At 40.9% G+C, this 12,139-nt stretch overlaps 1 protein-coding gene across 1 annotated transcript in view; it reads right to left on the bottom strand.

The window, feature by feature from the left end:
- LOC309568869 (uncharacterized protein) overlaps nt 1–11,114 on the bottom strand; it is a 30,690-nt gene extending 19,576 nt beyond the window's left edge. Inside the window, exon 1 of the mRNA XM_082274653.1 lies at nt 10,865–11,114. Within this exon, the coding sequence (XP_082130779.1) occupies nt 10,865–11,045 (181 nt within the window). The 5' untranslated portion in view covers nt 11,046–11,114. The remainder of the gene's footprint in view (nt 1–10,864) is intronic.
- Between the last annotated feature and the right edge of the window lie 1,025 nt (nt 11,115–12,139).

Below are 12,139 nucleotides of genomic sequence, written 5' to 3'. Positions count from 1 at the left end.
TACAAAGTTAATTTTTACTTCACTTCACCCATTTACTAACTTTGTTGAAAAATACTGTGCAAAGGGAACATTCCATTTGCAAAAGATTACCAATTCATGTGCAAGGAAAATTAAAAAAGCAGGATTTTTGCTTGGACATGGTTGGATCACTGAAGTCAGCGCACCTTTATTTACTAAGCTTTTGTGAAAAGTCACTGTGCAAAGGTAACATGCTCTGTTCTAGTTAGTAATTCAACTTATTCCTATTAGACATGTACAGAACAAAAAAAAATGTGTTTCGTTCCGTTTCATTTCAATTAGTTAATTACCTAATTTCATTTCGTTTTCAGAATTAGTTTAGTTTTCTGTTATTCGTTTTCAGATTTGATTAAAATTTTCAGAATTCAATCAAATTTAATTCAATTTGGCCAAATTCTGAAAATTCAAATCGACATTCAAATGTTTTCAATTCGAATGCTGCCAATTTATTCACATCTAACAATTGTAACATGTTCACATTTCATATTAGTTTCCAAATTCAAATTGAATTTGAATTTCATTACTTTGGACAATTTTTGTTTCGTTATTTCAGAGAATTAGTTTACATTCTTTACTATTGTGATTTGGAATTCAGGTACATATTTCCGAATAACTAAAAATATGTCAGAATTTTAGTTTGGAACGACAGGAATCGCACATGTCTAGTTTGTGTACCCTTAGGATTGAAAAATAACAAGTTCACATAAAAAAAAAAAAAACCCTCTTAAACTTTGCTCTGAACAATGCCACCAAGGGTCAAAAAAGGTTGATCCATTTCTGTTCAAACGTTTTTTATTAAGGCAGAAGGAATGTAGTACAAAACAATACCAATAGGTAACAGTGGTGCATAACAGATGAATACACGTCAAAATGACATCATGAACAGCAAGTAGTAGCATAATCAGGTTAAGGAATAGGAAAGGGGCAAGCTGGGCGCCCGGAACACAGGTACAAGGGATAAACACAGTGCACAGGGGCGGCTGGGGGTAGGGCAAAAAGGGAAGCCGTAGTGCAGCAAAAGTTTGTGGTCCAGCCACAATAGGGAAACAAATTAGGTAGCGGCCAACTCGAGGCAACAGGGGGGGGGGGGAGAAAAAGAAGGGAGTAAGAGGGGCAAGGAGGACGGGGGGGAGAGGAAGGGCAAAACAGTGGGGGGGGGGGTTATGCGGGAGAGGAAGGGTGCCCGGAGGGAGTCCCGGGCCACTGATGTGGTTCAGATCGACAAAGCCATCAGGGAGTCGGTAACCACAGGTCAAGCTAGTACAAGAGATTCATCAAAGCCTATCGGAAGACAGTTGTCAATCCATGGTCTCCAGAGCTTTTCGTAAGGTATAAGTTTATCCAGCAGGATAGCTTCAGTTTTAGCATGGATCATAGCTTGAGTGACTCTATTTTTCATGGTCAGGAAACAAAGGGAGGAAGTTTTCCAGGCCTTCGCTATGGTCTGTTTGGCAGCTGTGGTGACATACAGGAAAAGTTTAAATTGGCGATGTGTGAGGTCAGGTGGCTTGCGGTTCAGGAGCGCAGAAGCAGGATCGGGGGTAAGGGGTGTGTGGAAGATTGTAGATAAAACCCGATACACTTCGGACCAAAAGGTACGGACCGTGGGGCATTCCCACCAAATGTGTGCATGGGTACCTAGAGACTCGCAACCACGAAAGCAACGAGGTGAGTATTGTGGCACATACTTGGAGACTCTGGCTGGAACCAAGTACCATCTGGTAAGGACTTTGTAATTTGTCTCCAAGGCTACAATATTTGGGGAAGCCGATTTAGTGGCTTGCCAAATTTGGATCCAGTCAGAGTCTTCCAAGGAGAGGTGTAGGTCCCTTTCCCATTTGGAAGCATATGCCGGGGGGGTAGTCTCTTGAACCGACAGGAGTTGGGCATAGAGATCAGAAATGAGCCCCCGCCTATGCGGGTCTGTTTTGCAAGCCCGTTCAAAGGTGGAGAACGCATATGAGCTATCGCGCGCCGGTGCGTTCTGGCTAAAGAAGTGTTTCAGTTGCAAGTAGCGAAACAATTCGCCAGGAGGGAGGTTGTGGGCCTCACGCAGGGCTGGGAAGGTTTGAAAAGCCCGGGGAGTGAAGAACTGGTAAGCACGTATCAAGCCAACCCTAGTCCACGCGGAGAAAGAATTCCGGGAGGACCAGGCTGGGTAGAACGAGGGGTTGCGGAGAAAAGAAAGTAGGGGATTATGGGGGGACTGAAGGTGAAAACGACGTTTAAGTCTATCCCAAAGGGTTAGGCTGTGCTTAGTGATAGGATTGGTAACACATCTCCGTTGTGAGGGTGGGAGCCAGAGGAGGTTAGCCACAGAGAGAGGATCACAGTCCATTGCTTCTATGGAGACCCACAATGGGACTTCCTTTGTTGCATGATACTTAGGGAGCTGAGCCAACTGTGCAGCATAGTAGTATTTGGAGAACTGTGGCACCCCAAGCCCGCCTCGGATACGTGGTCGATACAGCGTCGGTCGGGGTAAGCGGGGTTTGGCGTTACCCCAAATGTATTCCAAAGCCCGTTTCTGTAAAATGCGTAAGTAGTAAGCTGGTACCCCAATCGGGAGAACCCGAAACAGGTACAAGATCTTGGGTAAGATCGACATTTTGACGACTGTAATTCTCCCCATCCAGGAAAGAGGTAGGGAGGACCATTTGTTCATAAACGATGTAAGCGTTGATAGCATGGGAGGGTAATTAGCAGAAAAGAGCTCAACAGGGTCAGCTGTGAACTTGACGCCCAAGTAGGGGATGTAGGAGTTGGCCCATGGGAACGGGAGGGAAGACTTGAGGTGGTTAAGGTCTTCGGCTGAGAGGGATACATTGAGGGCTAGAGATTTCCGTGGGTTAACAACAAGGCCCGAAAGTGATCCAAATTTAGTTAGGGTATCAAGGTGGTTGATCCATTTCATGCTTCTGGGGGCGAAATTGACTATAGCTAAAGCATGGAAGAGCCCTACGGTCTCATTCATCTTATTTAAAAGATCATGACCCAAGAAAAAATATCTAGTAGTCTCCTGAATACGTACCAAAAATTTGAGACTATTTGGGAACCCTGGGCTGCCTATACTCACACCTCGCCTATCTATTGAGGGGTCTATCTCACACTATTAGTGGATTTTGGGACCTCCAGGGTGTATATGTATCCCACCCCTACTCTTCTCCCCCCTCTCTTTTCTTCTTCTCGTCCGTTATCCCCTTTGTCTTCTCTTACCCCCTGGTCTCTCTGCCCTTTCTCCATCCCTGTTGGTAGGTATCTGCTTTTGTTAGGGTAACCATGCCAGGAATCTAGTTGATCCTGCTCTCCTACGGTCTCCTTCTACAAGGACCTTTTTTCTGAAAATACTACTTATGCTTCTCATCAGAGCACAGATGTTACTGCCCTCCTGATTTATGCTCCTCACCAGAGACCTTAGCAAATTACCTAAGCGGTCCTGACTCTCATCCGAACCGGCTTCACTATTTTGTATTCTGAACTCCCTCAGTCTGCTGCTGATCACTTATTCAGGTGGGGTCTTTCCTGGCTCTCCGGGCGACAGATTGCGATCCCATTGGGGTGGGTTGCCTGGGGGTCAGGGGGGTCCCCCCTGACTGCATGATCTACTTTTACTCACGTTGCTCTTCCTCCATAGGAGCCTCTTTACCTGCATTGTTGTTTATGGCTGACATTTTTCACTCCACAGGTCATAACTTGTATGGTGAAGCTTTCTGTAAGTTACCTACCAATTTATATGGCTAAATGCTGTTATCTGTTGATGGATTTTGTTTTGTTAAAACTTAATAAAAATCTTTGAAGGTAAAAAAAAAAAACACTTAGCGAGGGCCCTTTCACATGAGCTTTCAGTTCAGGTCCACCTGTCCATCTTTCAGGCAGACCTGACCGGAAAGATAAAGTCCACGTATGGATAATTTATACATAGTTACATTGGTTCAAGCTGACATCACCACCCCACTTCTACACCTCGTCCAATCACAGAATGCTTTGCATTAAATCTGAAAATGCAAAGTTTTCTCTGAATGATGCCTGTGCCAAGTGGCCAATATCCTGTGTTTAGAATGCAGCCACATGGCATTGGACCCAGAAACAAGTGGAGATCACCGAAGTAGTGGTTTCTTCTTCAGTGATTTCAAGCTTCCAGGGGCGTTGGCCAGGTATAGTATATGCATGGACCAATGTAACTATGTATAAAATCTCCAAATCTGGAATTCTTATTTAACTTAGGACATGTAAAGTAAGAATTGCTTTCTAAAAACTATCATCCTATGGTGGCTTTATTTCAAGTCAGTACTTAAATCTATTAAGCCAAAGCTTGCTAACTGCTTTTGTCATTGTGTAAACAGTAGGTAATGACAATAACTATGCAATGCGTTGGTACAACTGCAATTAATTCTTATCTAATGAAACCTGTTTTACCCATGTTTTGTTAATTATTAGTTATGGTAGCATTAGTAGTTTCTGTAAAGAGTTTTAGCAATCCTAATGATGGAACAAGTAGTAATTTTAGTATTAGCTGTAGCTATTAACTTTAACAGAAGAACTGGTAGAGGAAAAAGAAAGAAAGATTAGTGATGGAAATTATTGATCAACCGAAATTGTTTTTTTTTACCGATGATACCGATACCGGTATTTTGGTCATCGTTATCGGCCGATATCTGCCAATATTTTCGGACATTAAAAAATATTTTTTATTGTTGTAATGTCTACAGGTACTGTGGTGGAGGGATCTGGGGGTCTAAAAGACACCAAATCCCTCCTCTGCACTTAAAAGCATTCAAAAGGCCAAGTGTGGCTGTTTTGAATGCTGTACGTTTTTTGAATTCGGCACCGCTAGTACCCGGAAGTGATGTCATGTCATGACATCACTTCCGGGTACTCTGCAGTGCTGAATTCAAAGAAATGGAGACCCGGTCAGAAGGCGGCGGTGAAGGTAGGATGCTCGGGTCTCCCGGTGTGACGGGAGACCCGGGCGAGCCGCGGAAGTCGGCGGTAGGGGGGGCGTCCCCTCCCGCTCCTTGGAATGATAGCCGAGCGGCTTCTCAGCCGCATCGGTTGTCATTACAAGACAGCCGAGCGTCGGTTATGGACACCGGTATCGGGGTGATGCCTCTAGCTGCAGGCCTCACCCCGGTACAAGCACTTTCCCGAAATATCGGCAATATCGGTAATTCAAAAGGCCGATTTCGATATATCGGGCAAAGTGCATATCGGCCCTCGACATATCGGCTTTGCTGATAATCGGTCGATCCCTAATGAAAATATTATTGGTAGTAAAAGAAGCTATCATGGAAATTCACAATATGGTAATAGCATAAGTCATTTTAATCGATTGATGGAATATGCATAGATACTGTACAGTTGGGTTGATTTACTAAAGACTATAAGACTGCTCACTTTGCAAGGGATTTATCCCCAGAGCTTAGTAAATGGGGAGAAGCTCTGTTTAATCCCATCATTCAATCATGTACAAGCAAATATGCTGTTATTTTATGTTCTTTTCACGTAATTGGGTATGCCTTGCAAAGTGAAATTTCACCACATTTTGAAAGCTCTGGGACAAATCTTCCCGCAAAGTGTACCATCCTTTGCAAAGAAAACAGCCTATTTGCCTATAGTAAATCAACCTCAGTATCCAAAAGGTACTGGTCAATCATTGTGTCCTTATCATCTTGATAACAGTAGGATTTAAAATGATTGTATGTTTAAGGTATGCACCTTCTCCTTTTCAGAAGCCCACAAGCTGACTAACCTTGGTAGAAGATTAAGTGATCAGAATTAATTTTCCAGGTGAATGTTTAACTCCCCCCCTCCCCAACAAGTTCAAATAAAACTAAAGTGAAAACTTTTTTTCACTGGAGTGGAGAGTTTTTAAAAGTTCTGTCAGTCCTTTTGTTTTATTGTTTTTTCACATGGGCAGACCAGGAAGTGAAAGAAAATCTATTCAAAGTGATGGAACTGCCCTATTAGACAGTTGACACTAGAGGAAGTGCCCCTATTTTACATGTTGTACTATGTCTATTGATGTTGTACAGGAATAAAATGTTTTTATTACCCATGTCTCCCAGCGTTCTGGTCTCCACCTCATTCAAAGTCCCAAACCTTTCCTTTATGCCCCTATTGAAAGATTCCCCTTCTATTGCTATCATAGGTGTGTACAACGTATTGCATTAGGGTGTGCACTCCAAAGCTCAAACACATATGTGCATGTGCCTGTGTATATATAATGACAGTGTCCGTAGAGCAGTGGACAGTGTTAGTAGGGTAGGGATTGGTGTCAGTAGGGCACTAAATGATATCTGTAGTTTTATTTTGAATTATTTTTTTACTAAGTTTTTAGGAGCCCCAGTAGGGGACTTTGGTGAAATATCAGGGGTTTAAATAAAGGGAATCAGTGCCACTTCAAGTGATTAGTGTGTGCCCAGGCAAACCTGGCACACCCTGTGTGCACACCTATGATTGCTATTCTCTCGACAATAGAAGATATGAGATTTTCTCTGCTTTTATTCCCAATGTTAAAGGTCACCAGGTTAAAAAGAGATACTGAATTACTCTAATAGGGTTGCAGATAGTAATGCAATCCTGGCAAGGATTCTATTATCTCACCAATCTATCCAAAAATAATAAGAATTGTCTTATTGTCTTTGGCTTGCATCAGCGATCTTTGAAAAGACATAGACATTCACAATTGGATGGTGTGAACATTGACTAGATGATCCTGCAGGAGGCTCAAGCTTATTTTGATTATTTAATTAAGAGAGGAAATTAAATGCAGTATTCCTTCTTCCTGGAGTAATTATGTGGCCTGTTTGTTTAAAGGGATAATTATGTCATATGAAATAAATATCAGGAAATGTACTGAAGTTATATATGGCAAAACATATAAATCAATTTTGCATTGTAAAAACTGACAACTTTTATACAGTATAACACTTATGATCATCCATAAAAACATCACTAAACTGTATACAGTATAAAGGCAATAAAGCATACTCAAAAAATAGAATTTTTCCTGCAAGATCACATATGGGAAATATATAGGCAGTTTCCCATCCGTACATCCATTTTTCACTGTGACTGAAATATATTTGTGACTCGAAAAAAAGGATACATATGTGTTGTCCTTAAACAGACAGACTAGAGCAATTCTACAGCAGTATCACACACGGGACTACAACTGTTCTATAGTAGTATCACTCCTAAGACTAGAACTGTTCTACAATAGTATCACTCCTGGGACTATGGGACTAGAACTGTTCAAAAGTAGTAGTATTTCTGATACTCTAAGGCTCCATGTACACGGAATGTTGTTAAAAGTCCCTTGAATGCTGGAATATTTTTTTTTTTTTTAGGGCGTTTAGCGGGCCTTTAGCGGGCATTTGCGGGCGTTTGCATTTAAAACCGTTCCTAGAGGTCAAAAAAATCATTCCCCTTTTTTGCATTTGAAACGCCGGGAAACACACGTTCGAACGCAAATAATTGCGTTCCAAAAAACGTCCCTGAACTCAACTGCCTAAAAATGACTGTAAACGACCCTGTGTACATGGACAGGTAAGATAACATGTAGGTGGGTTCAGGGGCTTCTGAAAAAAACACCCAACTGCTCCTAAACGGCCATTTACAACGTCCCGTGTACATGGAGCCTAACTGTTCTACAGTAGTATGACTCCTTGGACTACAACTGTCCTACAGTAGTATCACTCCTGGTAATACAACTTTTCTACAATAGTATCACCCTTGGAACTACAACTATCCATAAGTAGTGTTACTCCTGATACTACAACTATTCTCCAGTAGCATGTCTTGTGTGACTACAACTGTTTTACAGTAATATCACTCCTGGGACTACAACTGTTCTACAACAGTAACACTGCTGCGACTAGAACCATTTTACAGTAGCATCACTCCTGGGACTACAGCTGTTCAAAAGTAGAGTTACCGATGAGACTACAAACGTTCTACAGTAGTATGACTCCTGGGACTATAACTGTTCTATAGTATTATCACTCCTAGAACTAGAACAGTTCTACAGTTATATTATCCTGGGACTAGAACTGTTCTATAGTAGTATCACTCCTGGGACTACAATGGTTCTAAAATAGTATCACTCTAGAACTAGAACTGTTATACAGTAATATCATTCCTGGGACTACAACTGTTCCATAGCAGTTACACTCCTGCGAGTAGAACCATTCTACAGTAGTATCACTCCTGGGACTTCAACTGTTCAAAAGGAGTATTACTCCAGAATATCCAACTTTTCTACAGTAGTATGACTCCAGGGACTACATCTGTTCTATAGTAGTATCACTCCTAGAACTAGAACTGTTCTACAGTATTATCATTCCTGGGACTAAAACTGTTCTATAGTAGTATCACTCCTAGGACTAGAACTGCTTTACAGTAGTATTACTCCTAGGACTAGAACTGCTTTATAGTAGTATCACTCCTGGGACTACAATGGTTGTATATTAGTATCACTCCTAGAACTGGAACTGTTCTACTGTAGTATCACTTCGAACTAGAACTGGTCTAAGGTAGTATCACTCTTAGGAATTAGAACTGTTCTATGGTATTATCATTCCTGGGACCAAAACTGTTCTATAGTAGTATCACTCCTAGGACTAGAACTGATTTACAGTAGTATTACTCCTAGAACTAGAACTGCTTTACAGTAGTATCACTCCTGGGACTACAATGTTGTATAGTAGTATCACTCCTAGAACTGGAACTGTTCTACTGTAGTATCACTTCGAACTAGAACTGGTCTAAGGTAGTATCACTCTTAGGAATTAGAACTGTTCTATGGTATTATCATTCCTGGGACCAAAACTGTTCTATAGTAGTATCACTCCTAGGACTAGAACTGATTTACAGTAGTATTACTCCTAGAACTAGAACTGCTTTACAGTAGTATCACTCCTGGGACTACAATGTTGTATAGTAGTATCACTCCTAGAACTGGAACTGTTCTACTGTAGTATCACTTCGAACTAGAACTGGTCTAAGGTAGTATCACTCCTAGAACTAGAACTGTTCTACAATAGTATCACTCCTCAGACTAGAACTGGTCTAAAGCAGTATTACTCCTGGGGTTGCAACTGTTCTACAATAAAATCACTCCTAGAACTAGAACTGTTCTACAGTGGTATTATTCCTGGAACTAGAACTATTTTACAGTAGTATTACTCCTAGAACTATTCTACAGCAGTGTTACTCTTAGAACTAGATCTATTCTACAGTAGCATCACTCCTCGGACTAGAACTGGTCTAAAGTAGTATTACTCCTGAGGTTGCAACTGTTCTACAGGAAATCACTCCTGGGACTATAAACTATAAGAACCATAAGGCAATAACATGAGGTAGTTAAACTGAGCTATAATAGGGCTTTGATTAGGTATACGGTTGAACGGTTGCAGTTTGACTCTGTGACCATTGTTCTGCCTAATGCTTGAAAAAAGTTTGCAGACAAAGGTACAGTCATAAAAATGGTTTTAGTTAAGCTTTAAACACTAATCTAGTTATCAGAGCTTCAAATCGAATATTCCTGGATACATATTACCAGTCTAAACAGTCCACTCACTGATAGTACTCAGGGGGTCCTACAATGAGGATTAGGTTTGCCACACACGTTGCAATCTGACTATACAATCTCCTTTAGCGTTAGCAACATCAATGTAGTGCAAGTGCTTGCTTAATTAGATAAAAATCTATTAAATAGTTTAAGAAAGACCTCATAGTGGATGGTTTTGCTAAATCTATAGTAGTTTATACAAAGATACAATCAGATTGTAACATGTATGGTGAGCCTTAGGCCAGGCCAAACACGGTTCGAATCTCGGGCGGTTCCTGCTGAACTGTTAATGGACAGGTTTAATGTACCAAGGTAATCAATCGATCAACTTGGATAAAACCAGCCTTGCCGCATTCTCCTACGATTATTGTTAGCGATTGCTTTAGCCGCTAGCGATAATCACTGTCTTCTGCAATCACTGTAATCACTAAGTATTTGCCACTGGGAGCAGACAATTGCCCGGCAGGACGGATTCCTGTATCAGCACTATCTGTGTTGATGGGGGAATCATGCAAACATTTTTTTCCTGCAACCAAAGAAATTTGCACTGTGTATGGCCTGCCTTAGTTATTCCTCTGCAGCAAAGGAGTCTTATTCCACTTGTTGCATTCCCAAATTTACACAGATAAGGAGAAGACCCATCCAAATGTCTACACATTATATATTGTCATACATTACTAGAATTTTTAAAAAATCTTTGGTTTTTACAACATATGTTCGATTTTCTAATGGTTAGTAGGGTTAAATTGATGATCCCTTTCAATCGTAGTGATGAGAAAATTAAAAAGGAGCTGGATGAAATGTTTTTATCTAACTGTGAATGTGGTTTACATCTAGAAAATGTGTACATATTGTAATGTGTGTGTTCTAGGCACAAAAGAAACCTGTTTAATACCTCTGGGATACCACTAAAGTAAGACGTCTGCATGAAATTGTAAGGGCATTCAAACAAAATTAATTCATTTAATAATTGCAAAATCAAATGCTCTGATGAACGACTTTTCAGAATTTCCACACAAACTTTGAAATGAAATCCTACTGGTATATGGCCAGGTTTAGACACAGATCTTAGTGCCAGGGTACAACCCCCCCTCCAAAAAAAAATCAGAAAAATCAGTTAGGGTTATTCCACTTACAGACATCCACCTACATATCAGTTTTGGATGGCCTGAACCTCCTTTAAAGCAATACAAGCTAGCTACCTAACCTGATCATAAAGTACCATGTATTGTCCAATAAAATAATAATAAAATTTAATTAAAAAAATCAACTTACCAGTGTAGTTTGTATTATTAGAAAGTGTTTCAGGAGAGATGGTCAAATTAAAGGCCGAGCTGCTATTCCCAGCAGCACTCAATATTTCACATTGAGGGTCTGTAGCGCCCTGAATGCCCAAAATTGTGGATATGACCAGAGCCAGGAACAAAAGAAGGTTGGTAACTCCTGTGTGTGCCATTGGTGATGGGAGCTTATTCCTATGTAGTCAGCAAGCACACAAACACTGAAAAAATACAGGCTTGGGAAGAATCTACCTTATATCCAGCTGTTCTGATGCAAATTATTAAGGGTGGGACTAATAGCCAGCGAGCACACTCATTTCATAAAGATTACACATTAACTATTAAACCAAGTACTGAATGCTTAGAGGAAGTTATTATCTACACCATGACATATATTATTACTGTCTTTTATTATCCAACACCTGACTCTTCCCTTGCAGTTTACATATCATGGTACATACAGGTACAACCGATACCAAAAGAAATCAAGGGAAACAGTAAAAGAGGAACAGCAAAAATCCATATGTATTTAAGTACAAGAAACTCAATTACTAAAATGTAATTTGCACTTTAGCAGGTTAAAATTTCAAAATAAATTTTCAATCATTTTAAATCGGCAGCTTTCATGAAAGTAATGATGATCCTATTATGAAGGTCCTTGTTCAAACACTTTCTGCGATTGGGTGACAACTGTCATCCAATTGTGCTCCTGCGATGTCGACCTGTCACAGGGTGTAGATCAGAGATCTCTAATTTTTTCAGTACAAGGGTCATTTCGTATATTTTACAAATAGATGAATGAACTTCAAACAAATTATAAACACTATCCAATACATAACTTCACATCAGAAGTCCTCCATTTTTTAATAAAAGTCCCCTCGTTTCACATCAGAAGCCCCCCTCCCCCAATCATATCAGAAGCCTCCCTAATCACAACAGAAGCCCCAGCAATCACTTTAGAAGCCCTCCATCCCTGCCCTCCCCCCCAGTCTAATCAGACGTCCGTTCTTCCAGATCAGAAGCCTCCTCCATCACATCATACCCCCCCCCCCCTTTTCATCAGTCACCCTTTACTTTGAAAGCCCATCCATCCAATCACATCAGAACCCTCCCCACTCACATCAGAAGTCTCTCCTTTCACATCAGAAGGCCCTCCTTTTACATCAGAAGCTCCCCAATCACATCAATGCTCCCCCCTTTCCATCAGTTACCCTTTTATATCAGAAACCCCTCCAACCACATCAGAAGCTTCCCCCATCATATCAGAAGC

Source organism: Pelophylax lessonae (genome assembly GCF_965119305.1).
Source record: "Pelophylax lessonae genome assembly, chromosome: 12".
Classification (NCBI taxonomy): domain Eukaryota; kingdom Metazoa; phylum Chordata; class Amphibia; order Anura; family Ranidae; genus Pelophylax; species Pelophylax lessonae.
This window is presented reverse-complemented; position numbering and strand designations above follow the sequence as displayed.